General features: G+C 39.9%; 1 protein-coding gene across 1 annotated transcript in view; it reads right to left on the bottom strand.

Moving 5' to 3' along the window:
- LMNTD1 (lamin tail domain containing 1) overlaps positions 1–14,013 on the bottom strand; it is a 166,897-nt gene extending 152,884 nt beyond the window's left edge. Inside the window, exons 1-4 of the mRNA XM_058655675.1 lie at positions 13,936–14,013; positions 13,508–13,632; positions 9,769–9,998; positions 6,366–6,573 (exon numbers count right to left, since the gene is read on the bottom strand). Coding sequence (XP_058511658.1) covers positions 6,366–6,573; positions 9,769–9,998; positions 13,508–13,632; positions 13,936–13,971 — 599 coding nt within the window. The 5' untranslated portion in view covers positions 13,972–14,013. The remainder of the gene's footprint in view (positions 1–6,365; positions 6,574–9,768; positions 9,999–13,507; positions 13,633–13,935) is intronic.
- Between the last annotated feature and the right edge of the window lie 4,188 nt (positions 14,014–18,201).

The raw sequence follows: 18,201 nt of genomic DNA, 5'->3' as shown, positions 1-18,201 counted from the left end.
ATGCGTTCCACAGAACAAACATTTCTATGACTGCATTGTCTCAGAGTGTGGGTCACAATCTATTAGCAGACCATGAAGTCCCTTTGGTGGGCTAGAATCAGCATTTTAAAAGTACAATATATTTTCACCAATAGTATTAACTATGCCAGGCACTTAAAAAATACATACGAGGGTCCCTAATCAAGGTAGTGGAAAGTGAGTATTAGGAAAGAACCTTAAATGAATTTCAAATTTGTTTTGCACCAAAATAAAACCTTTCAATTTATTTGCCCAAGAAGCTTGTGGAAGTATGCTCGTGTATCTATGCTTGGGCCTGCTTATCTATCTCTACCTATACCTATATTTGTACAATTTCTTATCCACAATTCTAACATTCAAAAAGCCTTGAGAAAACAAACAGAAATCTTCACATGTTTCAAGCAAAATTTGACCCCAAATCAAGAAGATTGACAGTCTTTGTTCATGGTTTGTATGAACACACTTACATCTTATTGTGGAAAGATTAATGTTTAATTTTTTTAAAAATTCTCCTCTATGCCCTTGGGGTGTCAAAAGTTCCCCAGGCATCACATCAGTTTCCTAACATTTTTCAAAGGCTTCCTTTGGAAATGTACTAATCTTCAAATATTCTGATGACAGCACTGTGGACTCTTTTCTCTCCACACTATGCATAATTCTCATTGAAATATTGCTACATAACTCTTATTGAATGTCACAGTAAAAAGCCAATGTGAAGAACAATGCATTCTCATTCATTTCTCATAGCAATGTAGTAAGACATGCTATCTTTGGATTTGGTGGGATTGCATTGTTCACTCTGTTAGCCCAGCCTGGGCGGTCTCATCTCTGATCCTTTACACAATATCTCTGACTCAATTCTGTTGATTTCACCTTTCTCAGTGTCTTCTAGGCATATCATCATCTCTCCACCACAACGGCTGCTATCTTTATTAGGCTCTCATTGTCAGCGAGACATGGCGTCCACACTCCAATGGGTTTTTTGAGTCCTGCCCCCTCCTAACCATTCTTCATTTCGTTTCCACAAGCAATCTTTGTACAATCCAGATCTGACATTGACATTTCCCCCCTGGAAATTCCTCAATGTTTTACCATTTCCTGCCAGAGGAAAACAATAAGCCATACAGCTCTCTGCGACCCACAAATTTCGAATCCTTCTCTACTTCCTATCCTATGCTTCAAGTGAAACCACACAGAAGTCCCTTTTCATGTGATGGCATGCTTTGCTCTCTGTCTACACAAGTGCTATTCTTTCTTTTTATTTGCCACAATGTTACCATCACACCAAAGTTTCAGGCTTCCAAACTTTTTTAATATCATGAGTACAAAATGGAAACCCATTGTTAATTTATTTTCCCCCGATTACAGGGAAAAACTATGCATGGCTTTTTGGATTACAATATACAGTTTTCTAAGCACTTTTTGAAGATGACTCATAGGCAAGGATTTTGAGGGGTTTTTTTTTGCACCAAAATAAACTTTTAATCTACTTCATTTTTTCATGAAAATGCCTCTTATGTCCATTTTTAATCTCTTTGCTCTCTGTGATTTAGATTGGCTATTTTCTTCTGAGAATATTCTAGCTCAATATTTCTCTATTCTGTTTAATCAAACTTACTTTTTAAAAGGATTTATTTATTTTTATTACAAAGTCAGATATACAGAGAGGAGGAGAGACAGAGAGGAAGATCTTCTGTCCGATGATTCACTCCCCAAATGACTACAACAGCCGGTACTGTGCCGATCCGGAACCAGCAGCCAGGAACTTCCTCCAGGTCTCCCACACAGATGCAGGGTCCCAAGGCTTTGGGCCATCCTTGATTGCTTTCTCAGGCCACAGGCAGGGAGCTGGATGGGAAGTGGAGCTGCCGGGATTAGAACCGGTGACCATATGGGATCCCAGTGCATGCAAGGCAAGGATTTTAGCCACTAGGCCACTGCGCCAGGCCCAATCAAATGTACTTTTAAAACTCAAACAGATACAGTAATTTTTGTTGGATTTTTTTTTTTAATTCTAAAATCTTATTTTTGAATCGTCTGGTCTGTACTACCAGTTTTTTGCTTATCTTTTGAAGATTTACTTATTTTTTTATTTGAAAGGCAGATTTACATAGAAAGGAGAGAGAGAGAGAGAGAGAGAGAGAGAGAGAGAGAGAGAGACTGAGTTTTTCATCTGTTGATATACACTCCAAATGGTTGCAACAGCTGAGCTAGGCTAATCTGAAGTCAGGAGCCAGGAGCTCTTCCATGTCTCACACATGGATAAAGGAAGCCAAAGACTTGGACCATCTTCTGCTGCTTTCCCAGGCACATCAACATGAAGCTGGATTAGAAGTGGAGCAGTAGGGACTTGAACGGGTGCCCATATGGGTGGGGGCTGAATCTACTAAGCCATAGCTCTGGCCACCTGTGCTAGGATTTAGATCTTGTAATTCAACTCAGTATTATTTTGGAGTTCCTGTCAGATGATCTCAATATGTGGGCTTCCTAAGCCAATTTCTAGAGTACTCAATTTTATATCTGATTTTTATCCAACTCTAACATATGTACAATTTGTTATTGTTTGACTTAGCACCTGATATTATAGGTTAAAAAAATTCTAGGGCAGATTTAAGATTCTGTGTTATGTTTTCTCACTCTACAGAATGTTTGCTTTGCTTCTGCCATGTATCTAAACTGAAGGAAAAAAAAGCACTTTAACTAAATCAACATGTAAAATGATTTTAAGCAGGCTTGTCTATTTGGGATATTTTTAAGTATATAGTCTTCCTATTGGACTGACACTTTCAAGTTCCAATGGAAAGCTTAGGGTGGTTGTCAGTGATCTTCATTCTTGTCCAGCCCTAAAGGCCAACTTCTATTAACACAGTTTCACGATCTTCCCAAATTGCCTAACTTCTCAGTCTCTGAACTGCTGCTTTGAAATTAACAACTGTGCGGTGGAGAAAGTAGCCTTCTAGTTTCCCAAGCCTTGAGACATTGTGAGGCAAAAGGGTATATACTTGTAGATATTCCTTGGGATATGCATCCAAACTCCCTTTCAAATAGTGATCTTATTTCATACAGCCACTGCCCTGTGTGAGAATCTTTATTTCATAAATGTCTACTTCCAAAAAATTAATATCGCAACTTCCTTTTTAGAATTATTGTCATGATTTTATTAAATTGTCAATGAAACATTTTATTTTTCTAGAGTATTCCTGAAACATTTCTATGGCATGCTCATCTTACTGAATCCCTTATGCAATACGTTTTTATTGTTTGAAATACTAGGTTTTTGATTTTTACATTAATGTTCTCTGTGCAGGGGGGATAATCATTATTTGTTTTTAGATAAACAAGGCCCTGGGACAGTTTTGTGGTCCTTTTGTTACCATACACGTAAGCGAATATTTACAGTGGCTTTTCAGCAATCTTTGAATATTCAAGTGACTTATGTATTCACTAATCTTAATTTTTTTTAATTTAATGCCTATAAATGGAATCTATTTACTGGTTGGAAAGAAAAAAGACCATGCCTGTATTGACCGTATCAGGGTACTTCACTTGTCTTCCCTTTGATAGGACCAAAAGCTACAGGAAAGCAGTCCACACAATACAGGGAAATTCAGAGGCAGGCTGCTAATCTGTTATCACATGGCCTTAGGTAACTATCTTTTCCTCTTCCCTCCAAGTCTTCCTATTTATCTTTAATAGGAAAATAAGTTGAGTCCCTTGCTTCCATTTTGATAGACTGAGTGGAAACTGATACCCCAGTCTTCCTGTCTGTAGCCTCAGTGTGGGCTTGATGTGTAAAGAGACTGAAAAGGCACATGCCTATGGAACTAAAAAAAAAAAAAAAAAAAACTTCCTTTCCAGTATTTACACAGATTTGTGTAGTTGTTGAGTTCTGCTTAATCACTCCGTGCTATCTGCTTAAGCTGCTCTAGAGTTCACTGAAATTATCCTTAGAGTTTCCATTCTTCCCATCTGTATCTAAAATTCTCTGGATTGGGCCTGGCGGCGTGGCCTAGCAGCTAAAGTCCTCGCCTTGAACGCCCCGGGATCCCATATGGGCACCGGTTCTAATCCCGGCAGCTCCACTTCCCATCCAGCTCCCTGCTTGTGGCCTGGGAAAGCAGTCGAGGACGGCCCAAGGCTTTGGGACCCTGCACCCGCATGGGAGACCAGGAAGAGGTTCCTGGTTCCCGGCTTCGGATCGGCGCAGCACCTACAGTTGCGGCTCACTTGGGGAGTGAATCATCAGATGGAAGATCTTCCTCTCTGTCTCTCCTCCTCTCTGTATATCTGACTTTGTAATAAAATAAATAAATCTTAAAAAAAAAAAGAAGACAATCAGCAAAAAATGGCAGCAGCCATAAATAACATCAGCTGAAGTAAATCACCTGATTAACCTTTATAAAACATCCCACTCAACTGCAGGATACACATTCTTCTCAAGTGTACCTAGAACAACTACTAGGATAAGAAATATCTTGCCTATAACACAGATCTCAAAAAACTTAAAAGGATTGAAGTCACATAAAACATGTTAAATTATATACAATGTAATTTAATTAGAAATTAATAATAAGATATCTGAAAAATCACTGTAACTGGAAAAAATCTATACAATATCTGTGAACTAAAAAAGTATACTTTGCAATTACTCAAGGATCAAAAATGAAAAGGGAAGTTATTTCATGCAGGATAAAAATAAAAACACGACATATTAGAATTTGTAAAATGACACTGAGCTCTATTTTTTGGGGAAAATTCATAATACTAAGTAGCTATGCTAGGAAAAGTATCAAACCAATGGTCTGAGAAAAATATGGAAACAAAGGGAATCTAAAGTAGACAGAAGAAAGAGAAAGAAGCTGAGAATGGAAATCCATGAGTCAGAAAACAAACAAAACATGAAAATCAATAGATCTGACTCAGTCTCAGTGTAAGATCTGCTCAGTCTCAGTGTAAGATGATATCAAGACAGTCAAATCTCTCTTTGTGATGCCATTGGGGGAACAGGATTGAAAACCAATGAGCTAAAATATTCTCACAGACTCTAAAATCACACATCACAGGCTCACCTAACCTTCAAAGCTGAGGACAGCTGCAGCCACGTCACAAAATTGTCCTAGATCATTCCCTGCTAGAAGCCAGTTCTTGCTCCTTCTGATACCTTGTTGTTTTCACATGCCTTTCCCTTCATTCTCACTGGTAAATCTTTCCTGATATGAATGTAACTTCTTAATACCACATTCATAAGCTTTTTTTCTAAATTTTCCCCAAATAGCTCCTCATTTTTTATGATGGTTGGTATTGAATGAATCATTAGAGGAAGTGTGACAGTTGAACCAACACTTAGGCTCAATTATTGGAGCACAAGTGACTAATTTTAGGAAGCATGGACTATAAGAAAGAAATTTCCTTCAGGCCCACTGTGATGGCTCAGTAGCTAAATCCTCGCCTTGCATGTGCCAGGATCCCTATGGGTGCCAGTTCATGTTCCAGCTGCTCCACTTCCCATCCAGCTCCCTGTTTGTGGCCCAGAAAAGCAGTAGAGGATGGCCAAAAGCCTCGGAACTCTATCCACATGGGAGACAAAGAAGTTCCTGGCTTTGGATTGCTCAGCTCCAGCCATTGTGGACACTTGGGGAATGTACCAAAAACAGCAGACCTTTCTCTCTGTCCCCTTCTCTCTGCAAATCTGCCTTTCTAACATAAATAAGTCTTTTAAAAAAATCTTTTAAAAAGAATGCTTTTCTATTAAAAAAAAAAAGAAATTCTGATCAGATTGACTCTCAACTTTGGCTCACAAATTCCTTTAGCCTTTTCACAGTCTATATCAGACATCTGTACTATTAAAATTTCACAATTCAGTCCACTGATCATGTATTAAGTAATGCAAGGTAAAGGACATTAACAGATGAGCTAGCTCTTTTACTTAGTCCTAATACCAACTTTCTTCCCTTATTTTTGCCATAGACACAAGCAGCCATAGAATGAAACAAGGAAGGTAAGATTTTTCACCTCTCTCCTACATCTTTGTCTCAAGAAACTACTAAAGAAAAATACATTAAATCTTTTTTTTTTTAAGAGGCCCATAAGTAATTGAATGCAATGGGTTTGTGGGATTATGTAACACTGTTTTCTCTGGCATATTTGGAGAATTAATATATATGCTTATTTCCCTAGAAAATTCTAGGAGCTGCTTTTCACTGCTGAGAATCCCAGTAACTCTACAATGGCATTGTTAGTATTTTGATACAATCATAGATCTAACTGCAAATTACACTTCTATTTTCTATTCATTTCTTGGTCCTACCCAAACAGAAGCTATTTTGTAGTCCAAATACAGTGTGTACCTGGATGTAGATTGGCCAACTTCTTCAAGAATCATGGAGAAGTGTTTGTAAATTTTCTGGACATGGCCTGATTGTGAAATAAATTTCTTCGGTTTATTAAACAAAGAAAGGAAATAATCCTCTCCTTCCCCAATCACAGAAGACGCATGATCCAGGCTCAGGGTCTGTTTCTTTGGAACTGAGAAGCAACTGATTTCTTTTGAATCATCTAAAGGGAGAAACAAAAAAATAGTTCAGTAAATAAAAGGACAAAGAACCCAAAGCCAGAATCTTTATAACCCAAAGCTTCTACAAGACTGCGTTTACCTTCTCTACTTCCACTATCGAGGCTTAAGGTGAAGTCTACAAAAACAGCCAATGAGTATTTTGTGCGACATTCCAAATTCCTGCAGAACACTTCAGCTGTTTTTAAACTGTCAATTATGTCATCAGCATGATGACAGATTATCGAATTGTACTAGAAGTGTCATTTATTTTTGAGTAGGTGGAAGATTTGAGTCTGCCACTTTGGCTTTGTAATACATATATAGCTTTATTCTCTTTCATATTTGCCATACTCTCAAAATTGCTACTCATCAGTTTAAACCTCAGACAAGTCCTTTCTACTCATGGTCAGCACTTACTGAATAGTTAATGCTTAATCACATTCTAAGATCTACTTGGTAAATTCTCTCTATAACATTCAAAATTCTAGCTACAATATTCAAATGAAAAATAAATTTCACATTGGTACAGCAAAATAATCATTCTGGATGAATTTAATGTTATCTGTAAAGCAAAAGTTATCCTATAAAGATGCATCAAGGTGAAGAGATAAGAGTCACGTGCCTTGCCTTTACGCAGACCAGCAATTGTGTGCCAGCTTTGTCATTTACTAGGCTAAGTGATTTCAACTTTAAAAAAAAAAAAGATTATTTATTTTTTATTGGAAAGTTGGATATACAGAGAGGAAGACAGACAGAGAGGAAGATCTTCCATCTGTTGATTTACTCCCCAAATGTCTGCGACAGTCAGAACTAAGCAGATCCGGGTCTCCTACATAGGTGCAGGGTCCCAAGGCTTTTGGCCATCCTTGACTGCCTTTCCAGGCCACAGGCACAGAGATGGATGGGAAGTGGGGCTGCCGGGACATGAACTGGTGCCATATGGGATAACAGCGTGTGCAAAGCAAGGACTTTAACTACTAGGCTATAGCGCTGGGCTCCATGATTTCAACTTTTAAAGTGTGATGGTTGAATACCATCTTGGTTGTTCCCAAAGTCCATGTTTTAAAGATTTGGTCCCCAAGGTGGCCCTGGAAGATTCTGGAAATCTCAGGAGGCAGGGCTTAATGGGAGGTCCTTAAGGTGTTGGCCTTAGGCCATTGGAAGGCAATTCTCACAAGAAGGGTAGTGTAAAAGCCTCAGTTTGGGCATAATCTCTCTTACAGTTCCTGGCTCCAGTTATTACCACTGGCTCCAACACAAGCTTTTGCCATTGTCTTCTGAGACCCTCATGTGAGGCCAAACCAATGTGGCTGTTTGATCTCGACTTTGAAACTTCAAAACTGTGCACTGAGAACACCTCTGTCTCCTTCACGAATAGCTTTTCTCTGGGATTTCACTGCAGTTTGAAAAGAAGGCTAATATGCCAAGGTTAAGTTTTCCTAAATACAACTTCCTTATGTGAGGAGATAGGAAGGCTGGAAATAACGTAAATAGCTCCCAGCACAGGGTTTAATATTTATCCAGTATTAACAAGTGACAGTTACTATAGTGTAAAGGTTTTAGCTAATGTGATTTTGGGTATAAAACTCGCAAAAAAAAAAAAAAAAACCACACAAGCTACAGTGGACTTTATGGTCTTACTTGAGAGTACTTTGGAAAGTTCGTGGAAATAGATTAAAAGATAAGTTTATTTGGATGCAGAATTTTTGAAATCCAGATATAATTTTTTATAATGAACATCTCCTGTAATTTTGCAGGTTATTCCTCATCCCTCATTTGTCGAAAGAGAATGGACAGCATCCTTCTTAACAGTCTGACTTGGGGCATGAATACCTCCCAAAGGAAGGAAGACGTGGGCGTGGCTCCCCACTGTCTTTTCATTGAGAACAATCAATGGCAATGAAGCAAACACAGGACCCAGCGGACTCTGACAACTGTCTACAAAGGCTAGAGCTGCGTAGCATCTGACAGAGAGCACACCCCAGCCCAGCTCTCACCGTGCAAGCTGACACCACTGCCTTTGCTTGCCCCTCCACCAGCAGGCGCTTCTACCAGGTAACCCAGTCACAGATCACATGCCATGGTGCCATCATGCCAAAGGTTGAATTCTTCCTAAATGTCAGTGTGAATACAGGGAGGCACTAACAGACCATTTCTCTAAGTTATACAAACCATGAAACAGGGATTACGACTACACACATAGTTTATGACAAAAGCGTCTGCAACCCTGTGTCCAAGGTTGAGGAAACTACTGGAGGCAGCCTGAAATACGGATGAGAAGCAGTCAGGTCCATAAAATAGACACGGAAAATAGGAGTATCAGAGTCAGGAAGTGTTCGTGCTACCAGTTTGGAAACTTGCTATTTGATCGGCAATTGAAATACACATCACCACATCTAGTCTTTCCTAGATGAAGCTTGCAGGTTACGTTGGGACTGACAACAAAATTTATCATGTGCTAATCATTGTGCTGACTGATCTGCCAACCGATTTTATTTAATCCTTTGCCCTGTGAAGTCACATCTTACACACATGGAAACAGAAACCCAGAACTTTTTCCTGATGCTGTAGGAGGTAGCTGCAAAACCTGTGATGGAGGGACCGCAGCATTTTCCAGAAACCATGAACACTTACCTTCAAAGTTTCCTTAACACAGCGAGGAAAAACACACTCCAAGGTAGTATTGCTGAATGCATTGTTGACAACACTAAAACTGCATTTTCATACTACAGTTGTTTCCATTTTTCTTACCGCTTCCACCTTTTCTATCACTTGTTTATATATTTTGCTTTTTTTTTCTACTATCAGCCTATTCCTTACTTGTGCCATAAATGCCCTAAGGGCACAGAGCACAGGAGACAATAGCAACATCCGAAGTTAGCATTATACGTTGAAACGTAAAATTCTCTAGCAATTCTAGAACACATTAGCAGTCAATCCACGGACCATCTTCATGGCTTTAGGTATCTCAGTGTTTGAGGATGGAGACATTTGGGAACCTGAATCTGTGTGCCCTGAATTATAAGGGTCAGTAGTGATCTTAGTAAGTTCATCTAGATAGGATATTTGAAAGCTGGCATTCTAGGAGATAAGCAATTAAACACCATTTGGTCCATGAGGCAATAGAGCAACTATTGAGATTCCCCTACATATGTTTTAAAGATAATCTAAAGATATTTGATACATATTTTGCTTACCAAAGTATCTGTCTTCCGGGAGACTGCTCACGGTGGATTTGGAAGTCAGCGGTCCTATTGTTGAGATGGTTATTTCACTGATGTCAGTGCTGGACAGATAGTGACTGAGGGTTATCTCACGTGAAAAGGATACTGAGAGTGGCAGGGCTGTGGCATTTGAACAAGTCACCTTTGGGAAGAAATGTACCGAAGAATGCTGTTTTGTTGGTGGAGCTCTCAGTTTGTCATCTCTGTGTACAAAATGGATGGTAGCAGACAAAGAGAGAAAATCAAAGTGACGGTCAGAACAAGAAGTGTGGGCCATCATAGGCTCAGCATTCCACTTTTCAAGGGTCACACACATCTAACACAAGCACAACAACACACGGCATTTCTAGCAATAGAAATAGTTTACCATCATGCTTTCATGTTGTTCTACTTGAAAGAAAATTCTTACTATCGATGGTTTTCAAAAGGTAGGAAGATAGAGTGGGGGCATGCCAATCTGCTGCCTGCAGTGCTGGCAATCTGTATGGATGATAACTCATACCCTGGCTGCTCCACTTCCAATTCACTTCTTGTTTATGACCTGGGAAGGCAGTGGAGGATGGCCAAAGACCTTGGACCTCTGCAAAAAATGTGGGAGACCCCAAAGAAGCTCCTAGCTTCTGGCATCAGATCAACTCAGCTCTGGCCATTTGAGCCATTTGGGGAGTGAACCAGCAGATGGAAGATCTCTCTGTGTGTCTCTTGTTGTCTCTGTAAATATGCCTTTCCAATAAAATGTAATTTTTAAAAAAAAGATATGAAGACAGAAAAAAATGTTTAAAAAATGTAAAAAAAAAAATAACTTTAATGTCATAACCAAATACTATTTCCTTCCAGGTCCTTTATATGCATTTTTTTAACTCCAAGTAGAGAGTCTATAAACTATTTATATTCCACTTTGTTTGTTAAATATGATTTGTTAAATCATATTTCCCCTTTCCGTTAACATGAAAAAATTAGAATTCCTGCTTAACATAACTGTTACATATTCTTTCTTTCCATTCTTGTTGTCGCTTAACTAATTTTTCTATATTCATAACAACTCTCTAATGAACATCTGCTTTCAGGTGAACCACTTGTGACTAGGTGTGCATGTGTGTTGCAGAGAATAAAGACAATTTTCAAGGACTTACTCTCATAAGTAAATTTCGCAGCATGAACAAAGATTTTCTCTTTTTCTAAATTAATTTAAAAGCATTTGTTAATTGAAGTACAATCATATGAAGCAGAGCCCGAAACTACAGGACAATCACTTTCCAACTTCAGTAACCCTCTCATGACCTGGCTCGTGGAATGACGTAGAGGGATTCCATTTCCTGAGCCACACTGAGACTTCTCCAAGGGACCTCGTTGCGTGTGTGTTTGCGTGTTTGTGTGTTTAAAGACTGAGTTGTGGGGCTCGGCAGCGTGGCCTAGTGGCTAAGGTCCTCGCCTTGATCCCATATGGCTGCTGGTTCTAATCCCGGCAGCTCTACTTCCTCTCTATCTCTCCTCCTCTCAGTATATCTGACTTTGTAATAAAAATAAAATAAATCTTTAAAAAAAAAAAGACTGAGTTGTGAAATACACTCTTGGGCAACACCTCTCATTGTCCTGGGACACATGACAAGTGGCTCCTCCTGCAACTCCTTCCTGGCGACCACATCAACTATCCAATGGAAGTCAGAAACTGACCAGTGGATAACCCATGGATCATCCCCATTCCCATATGCTTCCCAGAGCGCTTACAAAGTGATCTCTCGTTGTGTGTTGAAAACTTCCATGGGAGAATGAGGACCTGGAGCCTGCTCACCTACAGTCCCACTCTACCTCCTTTCCACTTTTTTTCTCTTACTTCCTTGCTTCCTTCCTTTTTTTCCCACCAAGTGGTATCCATGATCATTTTATTCTGCCACTTGGAAACTCCTTCATCAAAAATCTTCTATCCAGAGAGAGAGAAAGCTTTATAGTCAAAACCAGACTGCTCTATATGAATTTCTTGGAAAGCGCATACGTCACGGGTCCGGTTTCTTTAACATTAGATGGTGGTGACCCTGAAGAGCCCATTATGATGAGCCTAGCACTTAGCAAGCCTGAGCACTTACTATCCAGCCATGCGATACCTTCTAAACTATGATCATGAAGTTAGTGGGAATAGACCACAGAGGAAGATTATCAAATAACAAACATTCCCCTCTGTCCAGCCCAGTGGCGAGATCCTAAGGCATGACGTTGATTCCGATTGGAACAAGAAGGGAGAGCGCTTTCCCCTCAACATTTCTCACATCTGGGTTGCATTACGCCCCGGCTATAGCTTTTCAGCATGTTCACGTTACAACCTCCCATTTTTTTTTCTCCCCAGTGGAACAATAACATTCCCCAATAACATGAAGTCCACAAAGGATTCCCAGCAAGCCTTCATAAATGCTGTGATCAGAGAAATTGGGTCCAGAAACAGAGTGTTAATATTTTTGTGGCAGAATCAGAAATTTCTGCGGGCTGGACATGTCAGCTGAGCTGATGTATGCCAGGAGATGCAGCCCTCGACTGCCCCAGTTTCCTCTTGCCTGACCATTTGACTCCATTGGAAGGGCAGCACTTGTTTTGAGTGCTTGGTTAGCTCGGATTTTCTCAGTATTCTGCACTCTCTGTAATAAATCAGAATGAAACCAGGGACCATTACAGATGCTTGATTCCAGCATTCTCATGTTACTTGGGACACCACTACGTTGGTGATTCTGACAACAATCGTTTCTCGGAAGACTTCGAAACATAGAAAAAAGAAAAAACACGGGCACAGGCTGAATAACAAACAGCGGAAAACTAGGTCCAAAGTAAAAATAACTTCACAAAGTGTATACACAACTGTCAGGGTCTCTGTTTGGAAAACCAATGCCAGTGCTTTAGTTGATAGTATGATTTACAGTAGTAATAAAAATGCAGTTGTGATTTTTTTTTTATAGAACATTCTCACAGACATTTCCTAAACCAACACACTAGCAATTTTTTATTTCGGTCCCTAGGTTGATAAAGTTGCTCTAAAACAGTTTTCTGTTCCACAGGAGTATAAACAGACAAGGGCTAAATATCATAATCAAATCATAAGATGTCAACTTTACTCTTTTTTAACTCTACATCCTTCATACTCCTTTGGGGCAGTTGTCTTTCTCCTTTTTTACTTGTTGAGCATTATGGTTAGTGATGCATTAAGCCTGTGACCATAAATTGAAATGCTACTGTAAAAATTTAAGGGAAAGAAAAGATGTAAGGAGGGGAGATTGAGAGAGGGAGGTTGGAAGGAGGCATGGTAATCTTACAGTCATGTCTAATACATAACATCTGATCTCTTCACAATAATAAATATTTCCTCAATATACAATTAAATTAGTGTTACTATTTAAAAACTTATATTAAAGAGGATGAAGATTTCTAGCGATTGCCTTTACATGGCAATGGAAATTTTGGAAACTCCAAAAAAAAAAAAAGATAGAATTCAGGTATTTTGTGTGAGAGGGATGTCTGGGAGAATTTTCATACTACTCAAAGACAGGAACCTCATCCAAGAGTGGTTGGGGAAAGAGAATTCTCTGCTATTGTTCACTATTTTCTAGAAATGTATGTGGGATTGATTCTCATTCCAAGTGCTTCACCAGCTCTCTCAGCACAAGCGTGGCCTTCATCTTTCTCCCTCTGCAACCAGACCCACGTCTCCACTCAGTCACACCCTCCTTACAGCTCGGGGTTCTTCTCTGGTTTCTCCCTTTCCTGCTTCTGGGTGTCACTCCGCAGGGTCTCCGAAGCTTCCTGGACGTCTTGTGTGTCATTCATCTTGGTGAGAAGAGAAGTCTCATTTGCTTCCTAGGAAAGCAGAAAGGAAAACAACGAAATGCAGCTGAAGTTCAAGCCAGAATTTTCTTTTCACAGTGGCCTCACCTGCTACCCAACTGTCGTCACGCACCTAGCAGACTGAATGAAGTTTTTACCAAGCTGGTGTCAGACCCAAAGTTCTCTTGTGAATGTGTAGCTTGTGACATAGCAATATGGATACAGGCTAAGGATGCCAGACAAACCACGGTGAAGATGTGTAGCATTTACTGGAAGCAATTCAAGACACAGGGCAGTAACCCAGCCAAGTGACCTTTATGATGACAGTATTCCCACCTGGCCATGCTGTCTGGTGGAACTCCATGACTTCATGTCTCCATGGTTATGAAGTTCCACTCTCTGAACAATCACTGAGTTGATGCTGCACCTACGATACGGCTCCCAGACACTGAATAATGGAGCTTGCTGTGGGGAGAGCTCTATCTCTCAACAGACAACCTTGACATCAAAATGTTAGCTATTTGCTTTTAGATTGCCAGTGGTCAACGCCAGCATGTGAATACTGAGGGTATGAGTCACAGTTAGTTTTTCTTTTTCTCTCTGTTTCCTTTTCATTATCTTTCATTCAACAAATGTGTTGAACACATGGTAACAGCCAGGCAGCACGAGCAGAAAGGACATTATTTTGAGGCAGAAAGAAGCCTATTGATGGGAATAGTACAATGACAAGAAACCTAAGCTCATCTCCTAGCTATTTCAGAGACATTACTTAAAGGAAATCACTTAGTTCAACTTCTACTCTGTGGAAAAGACCCATAATATTCTGTGATAATGGTGATATGAGAATTAAATTAACATATAAAATATGTTCTGCATAGTAATGAGATCTGTGCATGATGATTACTGTGGAAGCTAACATGTATTTTAGTGAGCATCTACCATACACCAGGAACTGAGTAAGCACTATGAATAAAAATGTCCTGCTTTCAGGAACAAGGATGAAATTCCTTCTAATCCAGATTGGAAAATGGCTCCCCTCTTGGAGTGATGCACTCAAATGCAGAGGACAACAAACCAAGTACATGCTCTGACAACTCAGAAGAAAAAGACAAGAAGTATACCACTTTAGAAAGCAATCACAGTAGAGGGTGGTAAACCTTACACTATATTTTTTCCATCTCAGGCATGAAATAGAGTTCTTATTAGCATGATAGGCCAATAATGAAAAGTATCATTCTACTAATATTTACAAAATAATTCAAACTGAATTGACCATTCCCACCACTCTCCAAATTGCCCTATAAAAGCATAGATGATTTTCTAGGGGTTGACCACTTTTTTCCACCTGACTTCATCTTTTAACATCAAGTTATTACGATAACATTTGTTTTATCAGTGAACTCATTCACAGTTTAGAGAAACAGAATATGGTCACAGAAAGAAAACGTTCAAAACCTTTAAATGTACACATGTTTCAATATTCATTCTCCCCCCTAGGATATTTTTTCTTATCGCCCCTCTTTTTATTTCACCCAAACTGAAGGCATAGATACAACAAAAACCAATTTCCTGTTTCACAGCTTCTCAAACCAACCCAGTGTATCTTCACAGGGGAGAAAGTGAACAGACAGTAGTCCAGGGCTTGGGTGGGGCCCTCGGGGCACTTAGGGAACAGGAACCAGAGACGCTAGACTTTCCATCAAGTAGCAGATAATTCTACTTGGCAGGGAAGTTTCCCTTATACCCTGTAACTTGTCAGACATTCAGCCAGACGGAAAATAGATTACCAGTTTCTGAATCTATAGCCAAGCTCCACATCACGTAGAGTACAAATCAGTGTGTGTTTTGTTCCCCTAGAAAGTATTTACTGTGTAAATTGAGGGGAGATTGCACATTGATTTGTTCAGACCCTTTCCAAGAATTATTGATCAGTTTGGGAAAATTACATCAAAGGCAATGCCACTTGGTAATACTTACAGGTTGATGTCATTTACTGAATATAAGTAGTAACAGTAATGACAACCTGACAACAGCCACAAAATCACTCTGAGTGTGCCGAATCCTCTAACTCACTTATAGCACAGAGTAGAGCACATTAGCTCACAGACAAAGAAATGCTCTAATTTATGGATATCCCATATCCTAATTCAAGCACTCTAAAAAATTTAGGAGACATTAGACATATAAAGGCACTGAATATTGATAATATTAAGGAATCATTTCCGTTATGACATAGTGTTATGTATTTTTTTAAATGGATGTCTTAACGTTTTTGAGCTCCATAATGAAATATTTATACATGAAAGATATAATGTCTGGATTTGCTTCAGATTAATATTGACAGGGTAGGCAATTGGCATGGTTACGATGCTTGGTTGAAACACTCACATCCCATAAAGGAGTGGCAGTGAGGATGGCTCATGGCCCAAGTCTCTGCCACCCATATAAGAGACCTTGATTGAGTGTGGCTTCCAGCATGGGACTGGCCCTGCCCCAGCCACTGTGGGCACCTCAGTAATGACCCAACAGATGGGAGCTTTCTCCTCCTCTCTCTCTGGCTCTCTATATGTGAGAAAAATAGAAGTGGAAAAGAAAAAATGTAGAGGGTAGACAGCAGATGAGCATGTAGATGAAAAATATGGGTCATGACTTGTAATTGTTGACACTCGATAGATACCACCAGGAGATTCTAAGAAGATTGACTGCACATCATGTCAAGTTGATGCTGTAACTGTGGACATTTTCAGTTTGGGACATGTAGACTTCAAACACTGATCATTTTATCATCTTGCTCTCTCCAGCTCATGACGGACAGGGTCCAGTGACAGTGGATGGGGTTAAGTACAAGGAGCATGGCCAAGAGCTGCAACAGCCTCCATTCTACTGCTCTTACCTTGGCTCTACCAGATGGAAATTGCCCTATTTCTCCATTGAGGAAATAGGAATTCAGAGGGACAGTAACTCCTCTAAGACTACAAATGTGGCCAGCAAGCAGCAGAGCCAGGGTTCAGTTCACTCATCTGTTACAAAGACCCCTTCACTACACTCTCCGCTGCTTTCGTTCTTGCCTGATGTCATCCTTATTCCTGCGGCAACTGCCTGCACACTAATCCAGCCCTGTGCCAGCTCTCTCCCATTCTTTCTTCCCACCCTGGTCTCAGATCACTCTCTGTTCCCCACGCAGGTTGCCCTGTCCTCACCCTGTTCTCTCTGGCCTAACCCCTGTTGAGCCAATATCAGAGTTTCACATAGGGAATTTAAGTTTCCCAGAGTAGATACAGGAGAAAATCAGGCAATGAAAAGTAGGTTTCAGGCTGTGAACTTTTTACCTTGGTTACAAAATTTTTAAAAATAATAAAAAGCAGCAAAATTCCACATTCTGCAATCTAAAAAAAAAAAACCAGCCAAAATTTAAAATAAATGCAATTTTGAAAGAGCTGAAAAACACAAAGAACTGGCTTTATACAGTCTAGCTCTCATCTCCACATATGGAGAACATTTGCACGGCAGGGGATTTATTAAATTGGTAATATAAATAATACGTCTTGCTTGAATGAAGGCAGGCTGTATATATAAAGAGAATTTTCCTCCCCCTACCCCAGGTCATGAGTAATGCACAGTTGAGGATTGCAATGTAAAACATTATGACATGTTTCATTATCTAAGACTCAAAGAGTTTGGAATGCAATTGCAGCAATACAATTTCAAAGTTACATCTCCCAGAGATAGTACGAATTCTTATTATGAGGCATCTTGCTAGTCTAAAAACTCTACTGGGTCCATTCATGTCCTTCACGGTGATCAACATGCAAATAACACAGGCTCAACCTCAGACACAGGGTCATGCTGAGGTCCTGCTGGAGGTATCTAAAGAGAGCTGAAAAGGCCTGTTTGTTGCAAGAGTCAGGTCACAGATAGTTTGTACAAATAATCTCTATAGGCTAGAGAGGCCAAATACCAGAGGCAAAACATCACTGCAAACCTGGGTTAGCATTTGTGATGGATGTTTGTCACACACCCATTTGAATCCTCTGACAATCACATCCAATTCAGCAATGGTTTATGCGTCCTCATAGCTATATAGTTACTTGGCTCATAGGTCACCTGTATTTTCGGTACGGTCCATTCTTGTGAATCTTTTCTGTTCATGCACTTTAGAAGGACATAATATTTTTTTTCCTAACACAGGGTACTTCCAACTTATTCAGGGGTTAGAGAGCCAGTGCATTTGTTCTTACTGGAGGACCCCTTATGCACTATATAAGGTAATTAAAACAGTACAATTAAAAAATATTTTCATTTGGGCCCGATGCAATAACCTAGTAGCTAAAGTCCTCTTCTTGCATGCACCAGGATCCCATGAGTGCCAGTTCTAATCTCGGTGGCCCTGTTTCCCATTCAGTTCCCTGCCTGTGGCCTGGGAAACCAGTCCAGGATAGCCCAAGGCCTTGGGTTCCTACATCTGCATGGAAGACCTGGATGAAGCTCCAGGCTTCTGGCTTCGGAATGGCTAAGTTCCAGTCATTGCAGCCACTTGGGGAGTGAATCAACGAACAGAAGATCTCTGTCTCTCCTCCTCTCTGTATATCTGACTTTCCAATA

Source organism: Ochotona princeps, chromosome 27, assembly GCF_030435755.1.
Source record: "Ochotona princeps isolate mOchPri1 chromosome 27, mOchPri1.hap1, whole genome shotgun sequence".
NCBI lineage: Eukaryota > Metazoa > Chordata > Mammalia > Lagomorpha > Ochotonidae > Ochotona > Ochotona princeps.
This window is presented reverse-complemented; position numbering and strand designations above follow the sequence as displayed.